Raw genomic sequence first — 16,052 nt, forward strand, 5'->3', positions numbered from 1 at the left:
CTGTATATATCGTTCCGTAAAATGTAAAATAACGTAACATCGTTTTCATAAGTTTATGTAATAAAAAACCACTCATAAAACAAAATTTGTATTTTGGTTATAAAGTGGTTACACACTGGTTATTAAATGGTTATATATAACCTATATATTGGTTATATCTGAAAACGAAACTGAAAATTGTCTGCTTTATGCTGATACGTTGTTTTGCATTTTAGATGACGTTATACACATATGTATAAGTAAATATATGCAGGTAAAACACATATTTATGTAAACACTGCCATCTGTTGTACCGGTTGCTTATATTTAAACCAATTTATAAACACACATACATGTGTACATACATATAGATATGTACATTTGCATGCTGCATGTGGCATGTTGCATGTAATGAGCATTTCCTTAATTACTCGCTACTCAAGTGGTTTACTACGTGCGTCGCAACAATCAAGCTGACAATATTTTCATCAGCACCTCGTTGGTGCAACGACATCATCAACATCAACGTCAACGTCATCGTTCGCGCATCAACGGCATTATCATAATGACACGCACTTTATGACGCGCATAAATTTCTATGCCACCAAATGGGATTACAACTTCCGCAAGCGCCTCACTCTACACTTTACACTATACACAAAACTGTGTGTGTGTGAATGTGTGCACATAGGTGCAACTACTTACATATGTATGAATGTAGCACTACCAGCAAATACCACGAAGTAAATCTATTTTGGGGTGCCGCTTTTGTTGTTGTTATTTTCCGCTTGTTCTCTAATATGTTTTCGAAATTGTTTCCAAAGTGACATTTGATGTATGTACGAATACATATGTACGTTCCATAAGCGTTTTGGTGGCGCGCCACTTTATCGTACACCGCAACGCCTTCCCCAACGCCTACGCCACCTCTTAACTGGCCCGACTGCCATTGCATCGGAATGTTTATTGAAAAATGTTTCGACAGCACATTTGTGACATTATTGAAATTTTTCCATATTTTCCTCTTATTACTTTCCTCTTATTGTACATTTAGAATTGTGTTTATTCTTATAGATCCGGCCGTTAGCCGGAAGCCGCTTGTTTTTATGTTCCCTTGTGGTTTTGTCTTTAGTTCCGTTTGACAGTTTTTTTTTCACTTGCGTTTAGTATTTCACTTGTCCTTGGCGCTTATAGTTTCCATATTTCTTTTTGTTTTTTTTTATTGGGAATTTCGCTTTTTACCGAGGTATTCAACTTTATAGGCTTTGAAGTATTGAGCACTTGCTTTCGATTGATGTAGTATGTATGCTATAAGCCTTGCTTCCGTCATAGATCACAAACTTTCTTTGTGTAATTTTTCACATTTCTTCTTATTTCATTTCGTCTTCATTATTTCTATAGTTAGTTCTATTGTGTTGAGCTTTTTTTCTTCTTCGCTTGAATAATTTATAATTTCCGGTAGTTAGGTCTTAAAATAATTTGATTTATTATTTGTAAAATTAAAATTCCTGGCTGTTTTTTAGTTTCTATATTATGTTCCCAAACTGTTAACACTTTACTTTTCGGTTAGCCAGTGGTTGAAGATGTTTGTTTTCATCTCATGGCTTGTGATTTAAATTTAGTTATTTTTTTCAGATAGCAGAAGTACTTTTTTCAAAAACCTTTTTGCCAATGTTGAACGACTATTGGATGGCTGAAATTGAAGCTCATGATCTCGGCACATTTGGCTTCAACAAGATCCCAAGTCACGTCTCACATATCGCATCAATTAATGGATTTATTGAGAGAACAATTCGGTGAAGAGAGAACCGGACCGTTCGATTATTCATCAAGATCATGTGATATCACACTGTTAGACTTTTCTTGTGGGGATATATAATATAAAGTGTAAAGTCTATGCAGACAATCTCTCTTCGATTCAGGCCTTTGAGCAAAACATCACGCGTGTCATAACGCCACCTACCAGTCGAAATGCTCGCCCGAGTCATCGAAAATTGGAAGCAACGGATGGAGCTCTGAAACGTCTGACCGCGGTCAACATATGAAAGAGATAATCTTCAAAAAAATATGCCAAAGAATGTTCTTTCGAAAGCTAATAAAAATTCCCCATTAAATATGAAGTTTCTGTGATTTTTCTTTAAAAAGATAAGGAACCCCAAAGGGATCAAATATAGATTTAAAATATAAGTCATAAAAGAGGAAGGAATAAGTTATCAAATAGTTTTCTGTTCTATACATTCGTGGTTTTAACAGAAACTTCTTTTAAACCGTCAGGAAATTCGACCAGCTGCAAATATTTATTTTATTCTATCTGATATAAATTTATCTGCAATGTATTGAGAATATTTTTCTCATAGAATCATCTATCTTCTCGCACTCGAGGTCTTTGATAATAATTATGACTCAACAAGTATTTCCTTTCTTGATATTTATTAGCTGGAAATTAAGAATTTATGAAGATTTTCATTGTGGTTTCAGATAAACAGGTGGAGATCTGTTTTTACTCCATTTTAGATATAGTCGAATTTCAATTGACAATTTGTTACGTAGAGGTCTAATAGGAATGTAAGTTGGATGCATCCTTGGAACTGTACTGAACAGTAGAGTTGAACATCCTTCGGAACTGAGGCGTCCCGTGCATGTATTATGCTTTTACCTATTATATCCCAGCACAGCAAAATAGTCATTTTGTTCATAATTATGACCTTCTTAATTTATTCTTCATAATCTATGTCGTACCCCTCAAAGTAATCCCTCTTGGCCCCATTACACCTGTGTCAACGTTGTTTGTTTTTTCAATCTTCGAAACAGTTCTTAAAGTCAGTTCCCTGAATAGCCTTTAATTCGCGTAGCGATTCATGTTTGATGCCTTGAAACCGTTTCCCCGGGTGCGGTCGTTTGAGTTTGCTGAACAGCCAGAATCATGCACATACGGGGTTGCGACACGATTTTGATTGAAAATTTGGCGAAAAACTCACGAAGTATCAATGCAGAATGCAACTGTGCATTATCGTGATGCCAAAACCAAGGATTATCGGCCTATAACTCTGACCTGTTTTCACGAAAATCTTCGCAAAAACGACGCTTAACACTCAACTGGTATTCCTTGTTGAAAATTTGGCCCGTCGAAAGGAATTCGGAGTGCACCACCACTCGATAATCGATGAAAACTGTCAACATACCAAAAATCAAGACCTGATTTTACGGAGGTTTTTCGGCTTCGGTTGACCTTTGTTACGATATTCGGCCGATTGATCGTCTGTTTCTGGATCGTAAGCATAGATCCAAGACTCGTCCCAGTAATAATATGTTTCAAGACATCTTAGTAGTCGGAAAGCATTGTTTCAAAGAAGTGAACACAATGCTGATTGCTTTGATTTTGGAAGCAATTCATTTTTTTAATTTGTATCAGTTGAAAACACTTGCTCGCGACCAACAATTATTACCGAAGGGCTGTACCAACATCATAAACGTTTTGGGACCAGAAATTTGATTCCGTTAACAAAATTTAATGGAACTTCTTTGTTAAATAATTTCTCTGATCGTAAAAACCGTTAAATGCATTTTATATCTATCAGAAAGATAAGCGTATACTAAAATAATTATTTTAAGGTGACATTAGGTCGCGGACGAATATGGTTTCCCGCGACATTTACATTAAAAAGTCTTACTATTTTTTGACTTCAATAAAAAGAATGTTGAGATATCGCACCTAACCTAAAAAATAAAGTTAAATCTTATTTAAACTTTGCTCAGAAGGAATTATATTAAGACATATTGAAAGTTCACTTTTAATAATAAATTTCAGCCAAATTTTTGGCAATTTTATTTTTTTTAATATGATGTGTTGCCATTAAATGTTATCTGTTTGTTTTACGACATTTTTATTGCACACCAAATCACACGCTATTATTCGAAATTTATTAAACTGGCACCATACATTTTGAAAAGAAAAAGCGTATTTGAAAAATGAGTAAAATAAAAGCCACTTCATCATTTGCCGTTACGCACACACGTTATCAATCATCGGCAATACATTCCACTTGCCGTGAATCAAAGTGAAAAAAGTACGTGGAAAATTATTAGCTGGCCCATAAATAAACCATGCCGTAATTAATATAGTTTTCAACGCCACGCTTTAGCGCCCATGGTGTGAAATGTGACCTCCGACTTCCTGAACACACTGGGGCTCTACCAAAGTGGCCAGCGCACGTACCGCCGCACGAAATGGGGGCACACATGTTTATTTTCGAATTTCGAAAACTAATTTTAACATTGCTCATTTTCCAAACTTTCAATTCACAATTCTGCACATTGTTGCGTGAATACAAAGAAATTTGGGGAAAAAAGGTGAAAGCTCAAAACATAAACAAACGAAAAACATAAATAAGAAATTAAAAAAAAAAAAATGTTTAATTATCTCAGACAGCTTTTGAAATTTGAAATCAGAAAAAATGCTATTTTTGTAGTTTTCATGTTTCAGTTTATGTTATGCGCTTGTGGTCAGGTATGTCTGTATATATTTCTTGTTTCATATGCGCGCAGCACATAAGTCACTTGGAACCACCGGTAGCGACACGGGACAGCCATACAGCCTCCCGAGTTGATCTTGTTAAATCTCCAAATGAGCAAACTACAAATCAAAACAGCTCATAAATTCACAAACAGATAAAATGTTGGAAGGAATTAGCCACAGTGGCAACGCGGCAAAAATACAAAAGCAATAAAAATAAGAAAAATTGCACTGCTGCTGCAGCAAATGCATAATTCACGCTGTAAGCATGAATGTGTATGTGTGTGTATTTGCTTGTATGTGGCAATAAAAAGCAGCGGCGCGATTTTTTATGTTTCCACATACATTTTTCACAAGTGTGCTTGATTTTTGCTGGTAAAAATCTGCGCTGAATAAGAATTATTAGTTTTAGTGGGTGGAAGTGGTGCATGCCATTCATCTTTCAGCTGTTGGCAGATGTGCATATGCTAATATGTGTTTACATATGTACATATGTATGTATGATTGTATATATGTATGTATATTGTTGCTGTTGTGCCAGAATACAAGCAAATTTGCGTCGACCATGAGGAAGCTGCAAAACAAGTTCTTTAGAGCAGCTAAAACAACTACCACCATACCCAAATGCATATTGTTTGTATATGTGTAAGCCCTCACAGCGGAACAGCGATCGTGGCTACACATTAGCGGTATACGGCGAAAAGTCAGAAGTCGAAAGGCAAACAGTAGCTAAGCAATCTCAATTTACAATTTTAATGAACTCCGTATAAACAAAACGTAATGAAAGCAACAAAAACTAACTACAAGAACAAAAAGCAACAACAACATTGAACAAGAAAATATATTAACTTTGGTTGCACCGTGGCCATAATGCCCTTCACAGTAAATAAGTTGGCATACAAGAATTTTTTTGATGGATCAGTTTGTTTTTCAGCTATATACTATAGCGCTCCGATCTAAACAATTTTTTCGAAGATTGTACCATAATCTTGGGCAATAATGCCAAATTTCTTGAAGAAATCTCGTCAAATAAAAAAAATTTTCATATAAGCATTTTATTCCGATCGTTCAGTTTGTATGACAGCTATACGCTATAGCGCTCCGATCTGAACAATATGTTCTGAGATTATAGCATTACCTTGAAAAATAAGTATTGCCGAAATTCGTGAAGATATCTCGTCAAATAAAAGAGTTTTTCTCACAAGAACTTTATTTCGATTGATCAGCTTATATGACAGCTGTATCTCATAGTGATCCGATATTAGTGATTTCAAGAAATAAGGTACTTGTTGGAGAGAAAAGAACATGTGTTAAATTCGAGATCGATATCTCACAAACTGGGGACTAGTTCGAGTATATACAGACGGATACATACCAACGGGGATGGCTAAATAGACTCAGCTTGTTACCCTGATCATTTAAATGAAAATAAATTAAATTTAAATATCTACTTTATGTCATCTCGGATATTTTCTTTCTGCGAGTTACAAATTTCCTAACAAATTTAATACTCGTACCCTGTTCCGGGTATAAGTAGCAACCGAACGTAGCAACATCCAAGAAAACGAGCAGCATGTAGCATATGGCAAGTTTTCAGCAAAAACAAAACATCAACAACAATTACAACAACAACTTCTCCCTTCAAAGCACAAGAGCTCATAATTATTTATGGACTGTCAGTGGAAGCTGTGGAAGTGGTAAAGCTGTGGCGTGTCTTACGCGTGTAGGAAGCACACAGAGGCAACGGTGTGGCAGCAACCATAATGCAGTGATCGCAACCACACGAGGGTCTGTAAATAACAGTTTGTTTATATTTTAAGGTGAAGCTTTCACCTTTTGCGCCTTTTTTGCGAGTCATTCAGGTGAGGCGCTAGCTGCGCAAATACTTTTATTTACGAGAATGTGTTTACAAATGTATGTACATTTATTGGTATGTATATATGAGCTGTATATATATGTATATGTATGAATGTGCGCCGGTGTGCTTAGAAACGCTTAAACTTTAGTTAGAAGTAGCTAGAAGATAAACATTCGTGGCAGCTAATCGCTGGAACAATATACTATATAATATAGTTGTTGATATGTTGCTGCCTCGGTGGTGAATTAGGTAAACATTGCACAGTTATTTGTGGTTCATATACAATTGGTTCAGTCTTTTATTATATCTTGCAAAGTTATAGATGATCTTACATATGTACATATACATTTGCGAGATGATATGTGGTCAGTCATTGTACATATTCTCTTAAGAATCGACTACCAATAGAAATTGTTGGTGCTACTAAAGATCGTACTCTTAATTATGCCTCACGAATAGTGAAAGTTGTTCCCTTAAAATATGTCCTCAGTAAACATACTTATATCTAAGGTAAAAATGCTGAAATCATGTCGATATGATTTTATATCGAGCAAAAACCTCAATAAAGTTGTAAAAAGGCTCATCGAATGTATGGAAGATAGACGTCCCCCAGGTAGAAAATATCAAATCTGGGAGCTTCTTTCAGACATACACAAGCACCTCATGTTTTTGTTGTCCGTGTCCGTTCCGGTTATTTAGACCCAACTGTCGAGGGAACGGAAAAGCACATCATAAGACCATATACCTTCCCATTCCCACGACAGTCGGGTGTACGTAATCGGAACGGACACGGTTTTTGTTTTATCCGGTCAAGGACTGTCAACTCGGCTGAATTCTTCTGCTACAACAACAATCATATACCGTTTGAAAATTACTTGAAACCCTTAAAATGTGCCGTGTAGGAGTTCTTGGTTCAGTTTTATCGTCAGAATCGTAGAATTCCTAATACTGGAGGGAATTTCATTGCTTATAATTATTTGATTTTTCCGTGAAGGTACGATTAACTTCAAAACATGTTTCTTTGGCAACGCGCCACCTATCGGATCCTATAGTTTTCTATTTTTCTCGTTCACATGGGCTATACACTCCCAGAGCATTTCGTTCCATCAGCTTATGGATTGTATCTAAAATGTAAATTTTAGTACGGAGTCCACCATACACACTGAAGTGATGTTTTGATTCACAATTATTTGCTTTCATTTCAACGTCTTGCGCAGGCTCTCAACTTCAGACACCGTTCTTTCAAGGAAAAAGGAGCAACATTTCTTTATTTCGGATTTGCATGTGATACAAGTATGCTTCGAAAAATACTTCGTTTCAGCATGCTGCTTTCGGGTACTAAAAGTACTGCAAACAATTTAGCCCCTTTACCAAACTGAAATCATATTTTTTATTGCCGCGAGTGTTTTTTCTAATTTTTTTTTATTTTTATAAGGTCAACATTTTATTTTCAGCACAGTCTGTGGGATAAACCTGCACACATTTTGAGATATTTGGAGGGTGCAACAGTTGTTGAAAACTAACAACGGAGCAATGATACTCGTTTAGGGAGGTAGAAATATATGTTCTTAAATTTTAATATATGTGTATGTATATACCAAAATATGCCTTCCATAATGCATAAGCATCCATAAAAAATAACATATTTGCGGACTCAGCACTACTACTACAAAATCTCTGCGGCTGCCGAAGACATCCATACATTGCCAAGGGCTATGGCTCATTGAGCGCCACAAAATATTATTTAGTTGCGGCCAAGGTGCCAGTAGACCGTGAACAAGATATTATTTATGTGCACATATACCATAACCTACAGAGTTTATACAAATTTCTGATATTTTTTAAGTTGCAGCCATATGTCTGTATGAGCAGACGATTATTTTGTGGCTCGCTTGGATTTCTGCTGAAAATCACTGTCAAGGACAATTGATGTTGAGAGCGCATAAAAACGTCAATGCTTTTCTGGCAGAAATATGCGCAAGTTGGAAGGAATGGGAAGGGAAATTTCGTACTATTTCTTCTTGTCAGAAGTTTTAAAAAAGTTGAGTGGGTCATAAAGGATTTTTTTTTATATTTTAGTTCTGAGTATTAATGTTTTTTTATAAAAAAAAAGTTAGATCTTTATTGTATTTATGTGTGATTCTCAAAAATTAAATGATGTGTTCTTCACATTTTCAGAGCTTTGATTGGGAATGGTCGAAGATATAAATACAAACAATTTTAAAACAACGAGAGCATCGACCTAAAGATATTAAGTATAAATTTTGGTATTTGCTTAACGCTGTATCGGTGTTGAGGTTCAGGTTCTTAAAGCTTAAAAAATGGTAATTGTATAACCTGAACAGAGCTTATTTAGCCTGCTACAAAGTTTGTGACTCCAGAAGAAAACGTCGGAGGTCCTTAAAGTATACAGGCTTTCTCTGGAAAGTAATAAGACTAAGTTTATTTAAAAAATTTATTGAACCAATCGTTACAGTTCTTTAAAAACTTTCAAAATAGACTCCATCTGCGTCGATGCAGCAGTGCAAGTGCGATTTTCAAGCATTAAAAGCGTCACCGAAAGCAATCTCCGGAATAGCCTTGAGAGCCGAAGTGCATGCTGCCTGGATCCCCACTGTCGTCTTGATATGTCATCGGCCTTTTCAGGTAATTAAACAAAAAACAGACCGGGGCCATAACTTGGGATGCCGACCTTGGTTAGGTAGCTGTTTATAAGAAAGGCGGTGTAAGCCGGGGCGTTTTCGTGGTACAACTTCCAATCGGCTGCGATATCTTGTCCAATCCGATTGACCTTTCGTTTGAGTCCCTTTTAGACATCCACGTAAAACTTGGCGTGGACGATTTGTCCAGCAGAAACAAATTCATGATGGAAAACTGACAAGCCACTTGTTCGATAGCTAGGAACGCCCTCTACCGCATGCTGTCAGTGTTCATTCTCGGCAATACCTTTGTGACCGGTCACCCTGATAAGGTGCACTTGGTTACAATAGCCGTTCTATACACTCCTGCACCGGTAGCGTTTTGATCTCGTACGCAGAGATCGTTTTAAGTGCCGCTTGACTGTCGCTGAGTATGATTATACTTTCATTGCGATAGTTGCGTTCGCCTGCTATCCCTCGAGAGAAAAGATGTGATATTTCACCACTTAAGTCCTTCATGCGCTGTGTAGAGACTACCTTACCTCTGTCAAACCCTTCTGCTGCCATTTGAAAGAGTGGGCGTTTGCCTACCTAACCGATTACTAGGTGAAGCGGTGTGAGTTCCAGCATTACTTCAAGTGCCTTCGTCGGACATATGTGTATGGCCCCCGACAGGCAGATGCAGGCGAGTCGTTGCAGCTTTGATACTTGAAGTCCGACCGAAATCTGCAATTCTTTCGAGGCCCAAGCCATCATATGTGATAATTGGACGCACAATCATGGTTTACAACCACCTGCAGTCGCAGTCGCAGCTGTTTCGAGCTAGTCGATTGCAGACCATAAGTGCTTTACTAGCTTTGACCATGAATAATCATCTCTATCTCTCTGATCCCAAGGGTTAGGCTCCTGAGGGCGCGCAGGGACTTGCGTCTCGTAGACGGGACAATGGTATTCAGACCAAGCCCACGTGACGGATCTTCACGAAATTTCGCATGGATTACTTAAAGTAATAATATCATCTGCGAAAAAATTGTTCAGATCGGATTACTATAGCATATAGCTTCCGTATATACTGAACACATAGTTACTAAAAGAAATTCGTCTGAGGTTCAGTTAAATTTTTTCTCGTTTTTTCTAAATATTACCTATTTCTTGTCGGCAACTCAATAGTAAGTTATTTAATTTTTACTAAAATTTTTAAGAAATCACTTCTCACATGTTACTGTCACGAGCGCTTAAAGGCGCTGACAGTTAAACAATTTATAAACCTTCATTTTCCAATCACCTCAATTATAAGTGTGTAAATTGACCGCAAAAACTGGCAACTCATTAACCAATTATGGGGCAAGTGACAACTGTCGCAACATGAAATAACAAGCTATAAAGCGAATCACGTCAACGAAAGTGTATTCATACATACATATGTGTATTTATGTATAAGTACATATGTATGTACAACTAGCACTTCCTAAGTCAATAAAAATATTTTTGAAGAAAAGCAATTTAACCTGTACTTACAACACTCGTTTCTTGAGAAATCGAAAACGCTTGCCAGTAATGAACGGTAATATGTAATTAACACGATTAAAAAAACAAATTTCCATTTAAAAAAGTGCGCCCAAAAAGGTTTGTGCCAACAAGTAGCGACGAAATTCCGCAAGCACCTCAACCCCATTTCTCTTCCCCATACTACTCAGCCAAAGCGTTGCGCCCAAAATTTCTCAAGCCTTCTCCAAGTCACGTGCTTGCTTTCAGCGAAAAGTTTTTCATTCTTTACGATTCATACGTTCATACATTCATACGATATCAATTCATATTGAACGCTTTTGTGGTCACAAATCGTTTGCGAAGCCGTATTTTGAAAGAAAAAATCTTCAACCATTGAAATTGTTATTGTGGCATTCAAGTATACTTAAGCTTATAAACATTGTATGTATTTATGTAAGTGCGTTTCGATACTGCTCAATTCGCCGTAACTAATTTATTATGCTGGACAAACAACGTTCTACGCTGTCTTCCAAGGGCGCGTCAATGTGGGGCCAAGGAAGAACGTGCGAGTCTGAACTGAGGCACCGTCAGGAGTTGCATAATGTAAATGCAGTTTTCTGGAATTGTGCTGGTGGCAAATACTGTATATATGTATGTGTGCATTCCAACTTTGATTTCACCGCTGTTGGTGTGGTATGTTTTGGGAAATGTTGAAACATTTTTCCAAGTATTTTTTGTGAAATTTGACGACTTGTTTTCGTTAAATACATATTTTATATCGTCGAGTGCTGATTTCGGTTTTTATTCATTGAATTATAGTCGCCACCCAACTGGCGGTGTGTACTTGAAAGATCATAGTGTAATCTTCACCACAATTGGCCTCTTCTACTCTTATACTTGAAGCTTTCCTCTTTCGTATGTTACTACCCTCAACCGCAACGGATTCTATCAAATTAAAAGAGTAAGTCCCCTTTTTTCGAACAGCAAACTCATTATCGTCATAAAGTTCAGCTTTCCCTTTTTGGAGATATTTCACCACGGTACCGTACATTTGTTACCAAAGTAATATTTTTTGAAGTTAATAGTGAGTTTTTGGGTTCTGCTCAACTAGTCTATGTATTATATCCGATGTAGTACCGCCAATAAACATATATAAAACATATTTTTATTGAACCAACTACAACAATGGCAAACCTTGTCGTATTTACACAACATTTGGGTATAACTATCCGAAACGTAGCCAAATGGTATTCATTTTATATTCTGCGCGTGGGCAACTGTCCAGAACATTATTTGGCGCATAATTTTTGACGTGATAATAACAACGAAGCTCCTAAGTATGTCAAAAAAGTTTTACGAAGTCTCTTTATCATATCCTGAACAGGGTTACGTCGGAGACCCTATAAAATATATGTGACCTGGTCTACGGAAATGGGGCTTAGGTGTCAAAAAATCAATTTTCACTTTTTAGTTGATTCGGATGGAAGATGAGAGGCCTTTTTTTTAACAGCTGTTTCCCAGAAAACTAGTTTTTGCACGTTAGCTCCCTTTTCGTAGACCAGGTCACATATATGTATATGTATAAATGATCAACGGGACGAGCTGAGTCAACCCATCCATGGGCGGCGATGAAGCACCGCATTTACCACATTAGGTTCTGTGTTATTTTTTCTTGTTCCTCAAAACTTAAACTGCCGCTCCGTAGAACTAATTTTCAGACAATCGAAGAGATAAAATAAAATTCGCTGAATGAGCTGAACGCCATCCTAAAAAAGCGCTTAATAAAAGTGTATGAAAAGTGTTTTGCGGACTGGAAAAATTGTTGGCATAAGTGTATTACATCTGGTGGGAACTACTTTAAAGGCGACAAAATAAATATTGATGAATAACTAAATATTTTGCGCAAATTCCCAACAGAGCTTACATTATGTAACTTTCAGTATAGGATCGAAAAGAGATTTTTAATATAACAGATTGCCTCATCTAACGTTCATTATTTATCTCATCAAACCCTCTTCGGAGATAACATCTCCCCACCACTGTCAACAAATGCCAGTAAATAAATAATAATAGATAATATAAATATTGTTTACACGGGTACAGTGACTTTAAGTTAACCTCAAAGCTGCTTGCTGCTTGCTGCGGACACACAAGATCAGTTGAACGCGCTTTGAAGCAATAAACCACCAGCAACAAAAATAGTAAAACGTTAGGTAAACAAAGAGAGGCTAGGCAAACATCGAGGCAGGAGTATGTGACAGGAATTTTAAATACTCACTCACAATTCACAATTCTCAAATAAGTGGCAACATTTATGCTTACAAACGAGTTTCTGACGCGCTGAGACTAGCCGCTACTGTATAATATTATCCACTGTGGCGTAAGTGGATTGAGCGCAGTAAATAAGTAGTTCTTTGCCAAAGATCAATGCAAAGATCGCTGCTTACTTAGAACCCCAGCGAGCAAGATCTCATACAGACAAAGCAGCGGTGAACGTGCGCGGAATAAATTATGATTGAATGAAGAGGGAATTATAGTTAGAAAGTTACAAAGAAATTCTGGTACGTTGGTGGGAACGACGGGCAGGAAGTGCGGTGTGAGAGTACTGAAAAAAATAATATATATTTATGTGCTGCACGTGCGTAGAGGTCAGTGTCTAAGGATACTCGCTTGGACAAACGAAATTGTACAGTATTTTTCTATGCGCATAATGTAAGATAGGCTATGCAACTTTCCATATGCATTAGGGTGGCCCTTAAGTAAACGAAACGAATTCTTTTTCCAAACTGTGGGCTAATTTGTGTGATATATTCGACGAAATTTGTCGAAAGTTTGTCTTCCTATATTTAAGGATTACCCTAACTTGTAACCTATGCATATCCGATCCACAGTGTGACTTTGTACATAATTTTATGGTTATAAATTATTAGCCTGCGGTTGGCGCAAGCCTATATACACAGCCTGTATGCTGTGCAATTTCGTAAGCTTGCTATAGAATCATAAAAAAATTCAATGCATAGTTATCATGGTGCAGTTACAATGGCAATAAATAAATTTGTATCGCTTTACGACAGACTCCCCAGCGTGCAGAAAATACGCATTAGATAGTGAAAATTTATGGCCAACATCAAATCAGGCAAAATTTTATGAGCGCAGGTGTGTGGAGTTCATAAAAATGAAACGCGCATGAGCACAGGATGGAAGTAGCTGGTAATTAATATGATTGCATTTTGGTTAAGAGTTTTATGCGCCTATTATGGCAATCATAAGCCGTGTGATAGAAATTAATTGCCCACAATGATATCTACTCCTCATAATTTTTTCCCTTCTCACTCTTTAAGATTTTTATTTTTTAATTTGTTTTTATTGTTGCATGCAATTAAGCTTGTGTGAAGGAATTTATGCATATTTTGAAGCATTCACTCACCTTGATCGAGACGACGCTCCATACGCCGCCATTGCCGCATATGATGCACCAAAATGCCAGCGGCTATGATGAAGAAGATTAAGCACGCCAATACGGCCATAAAGAGCGCCATTGTCTGCCAATCCATCGGCATTGATCCGTCCTGCAATTGCTGTAATTCCTCGTGTGTCAACTGCTGCTCCAAATCATAGTTGTCCTCATCCTTTCGGCGCTAGAAAATGAAAATTTTTACTTTAGGGTTGAATATTGAGTCTATAATGGGGAGCTTAACAGCGAATAAAATTTTTCAGCGTTTCTAAAGGCAATATGCTAAGGTGTTGCAGGATTTTATGAAATGTTCAAAGGAAAAAATTCAAACTCTGTCACTACGTCAAATAATAGGTTTTTCAATAGGGTGCTAAAATAGTAGACCGATAGGGACAGCAAACGATGCTACATATTTCTACTCTTTGGCATTTCTCTTCAGTAAGGTTTGCATTTCATCATGGAAATATACGATCCTACAACGAGTTGAAATAATTAAAATTTACTGCCGAAATTCGGAGTCAGTGGCCTCAACTTTAAAAGCGCTACGTCCAATTTATGGTCGTTCTGTCCTGTCAGATCAAGAATTAAAAACTTGAGTCCACAGGCGTAGTACAAAATAATCCCGTGCCACTAAGAAAAAGAAATGCCCTCAGTGACCAAAAATCAAGACCAAAATTATTCTCTCATATGTCGTTCTCAACCGTTGGACATCTCTGTAACGTCGTTGTGACGAATTTTGCGAAAAGATTTTGGCCTGCATACTTAAAAGATCAAAATGACGCAAAAACTGAACCCGCTTGACCGCCAGAATCGTCGAATGTTCATGAATTGGAAAAATCATCTTCAGCGATGAACTTCATTTATGGCTGAAGGGCTTCATCAATAAGCAAAATATGTGTTACTGATCAGCTAGCAATTCACACGCACACCGTGAGTCACCATTGCATCCCGAAAAAATTACGGATTGGTGTGGCGGCGGCCTCAATGGGCCGTAATTCAAGACCGGCATGTTACTGTCAATGGGAATCGCTGTCGCTTTGACTTTTTGGCCCGAAGTGGACTTGAACAATATGATCACAATCGAGTTATAAGAAACCAAGTTTGGTGAATGTCTTATCTCATGAAATCTCAGATCTCAGTCCTCGATTGTGCGAATTGACGCAGTTAGACTATTTCCCAGCAACGAATGATGAACTTAGTACGAATACAGAGCGTGAAATTGCAGCAGTATCGGTTGATTTATGCTTGAAAGCCGTCGAAAATCGGGTTCAGCGTCTGGACTTCTGCAAGTGTTTTTCTTTTATTTAAAAATACTTTTGTATCACTCCTATTGAAAAACCTGATATAAGTAATCGCTTATATGTCGCCACCACTCAATCAGCTAGAGGACAACTTCATAGAATTAAAAACAAAATTATTTGCTTATCGTCATCGTAACTGAGTGGGTTGACTACGAAACTTGCACAGAATGACATCGTTTCTATTCCCGTCCCCGTCATAAAGTAAAATTACATAAAAAGTTTGTGATAACTGCGATTATTGATCCTAGATTCGGGCAACAAATGAATTTTTCGTCATCTGGAATTGAAGTCCTCTAGAATATTCCTTAGAACTAACTAATGATTTTCTCGGCTCAATATCTACCAAAATTAAAAAAATCAGATGAGAGAGTCGATTACTCACCTCCTTCCAGTTGGGCTCCGTTTTCGCCAGCACCAACCAATCGATCTTCAGATCGTAGATGGAACCGCATATCGTGTCGCATTGAAATTGACACGGCCGCAACGGTATCAGGCCGTCCTCGCACACCGTACACGGAATACATTTGTCCTTTAGCGGGTCCCACCAGCTGTTCCGGTCGCAGGGTGAGGCAGCGCAAAAGGAACACAGCGTGGCGAGCAGCAGCAAAGCTGTGATGTAGGTGAACGCCGTCGAAGAACTACTTAAGCTTTGCGCAATCACATTGTACACTTGTATTGCGGGTGAGCTTAGCATTGTTGTTGTTGTTGTTTTACTTAGGTTTCTATTARTGCTGCTGCTAGTATTAATATTGTTATTGTTACTCATATAGCTGTTGCTATTGTTGTTGTTATGATCATAATAATCAGCGTCAGGTAGCGC

General features: G+C 37.5%; 1 protein-coding gene across 1 annotated transcript in view; it reads right to left on the bottom strand.

Moving 5' to 3' along the window:
* The window catches only part of LOC108973726 (tumor necrosis factor receptor superfamily member wengen), a 28,100-nt gene extending 12,054 nt beyond the window's left edge, over positions 1–16,046 (bottom strand). The window contains exons 1-2 of the mRNA XM_018941176.1: positions 15,615–16,046; positions 13,905–14,115 (exon numbers count right to left, since the gene is read on the bottom strand). Coding sequence (XP_018796721.1) covers positions 13,905–14,115; positions 15,615–15,998 — 595 coding nt within the window. The 5' untranslated portion in view covers positions 15,999–16,046. The remainder of the gene's footprint in view (positions 1–13,904; positions 14,116–15,614) is intronic.
* Positions 16,047–16,052: the final 6 nt, after the last annotated feature.

This window comes from Bactrocera latifrons, unplaced genomic scaffold, assembly GCF_001853355.1.
Source record: "Bactrocera latifrons isolate USDA-ARS-PBARC rearing strain unplaced genomic scaffold, ASM185335v1 scaffold_5, whole genome shotgun sequence".
NCBI lineage: Eukaryota > Metazoa > Arthropoda > Insecta > Diptera > Tephritidae > Bactrocera > Bactrocera latifrons.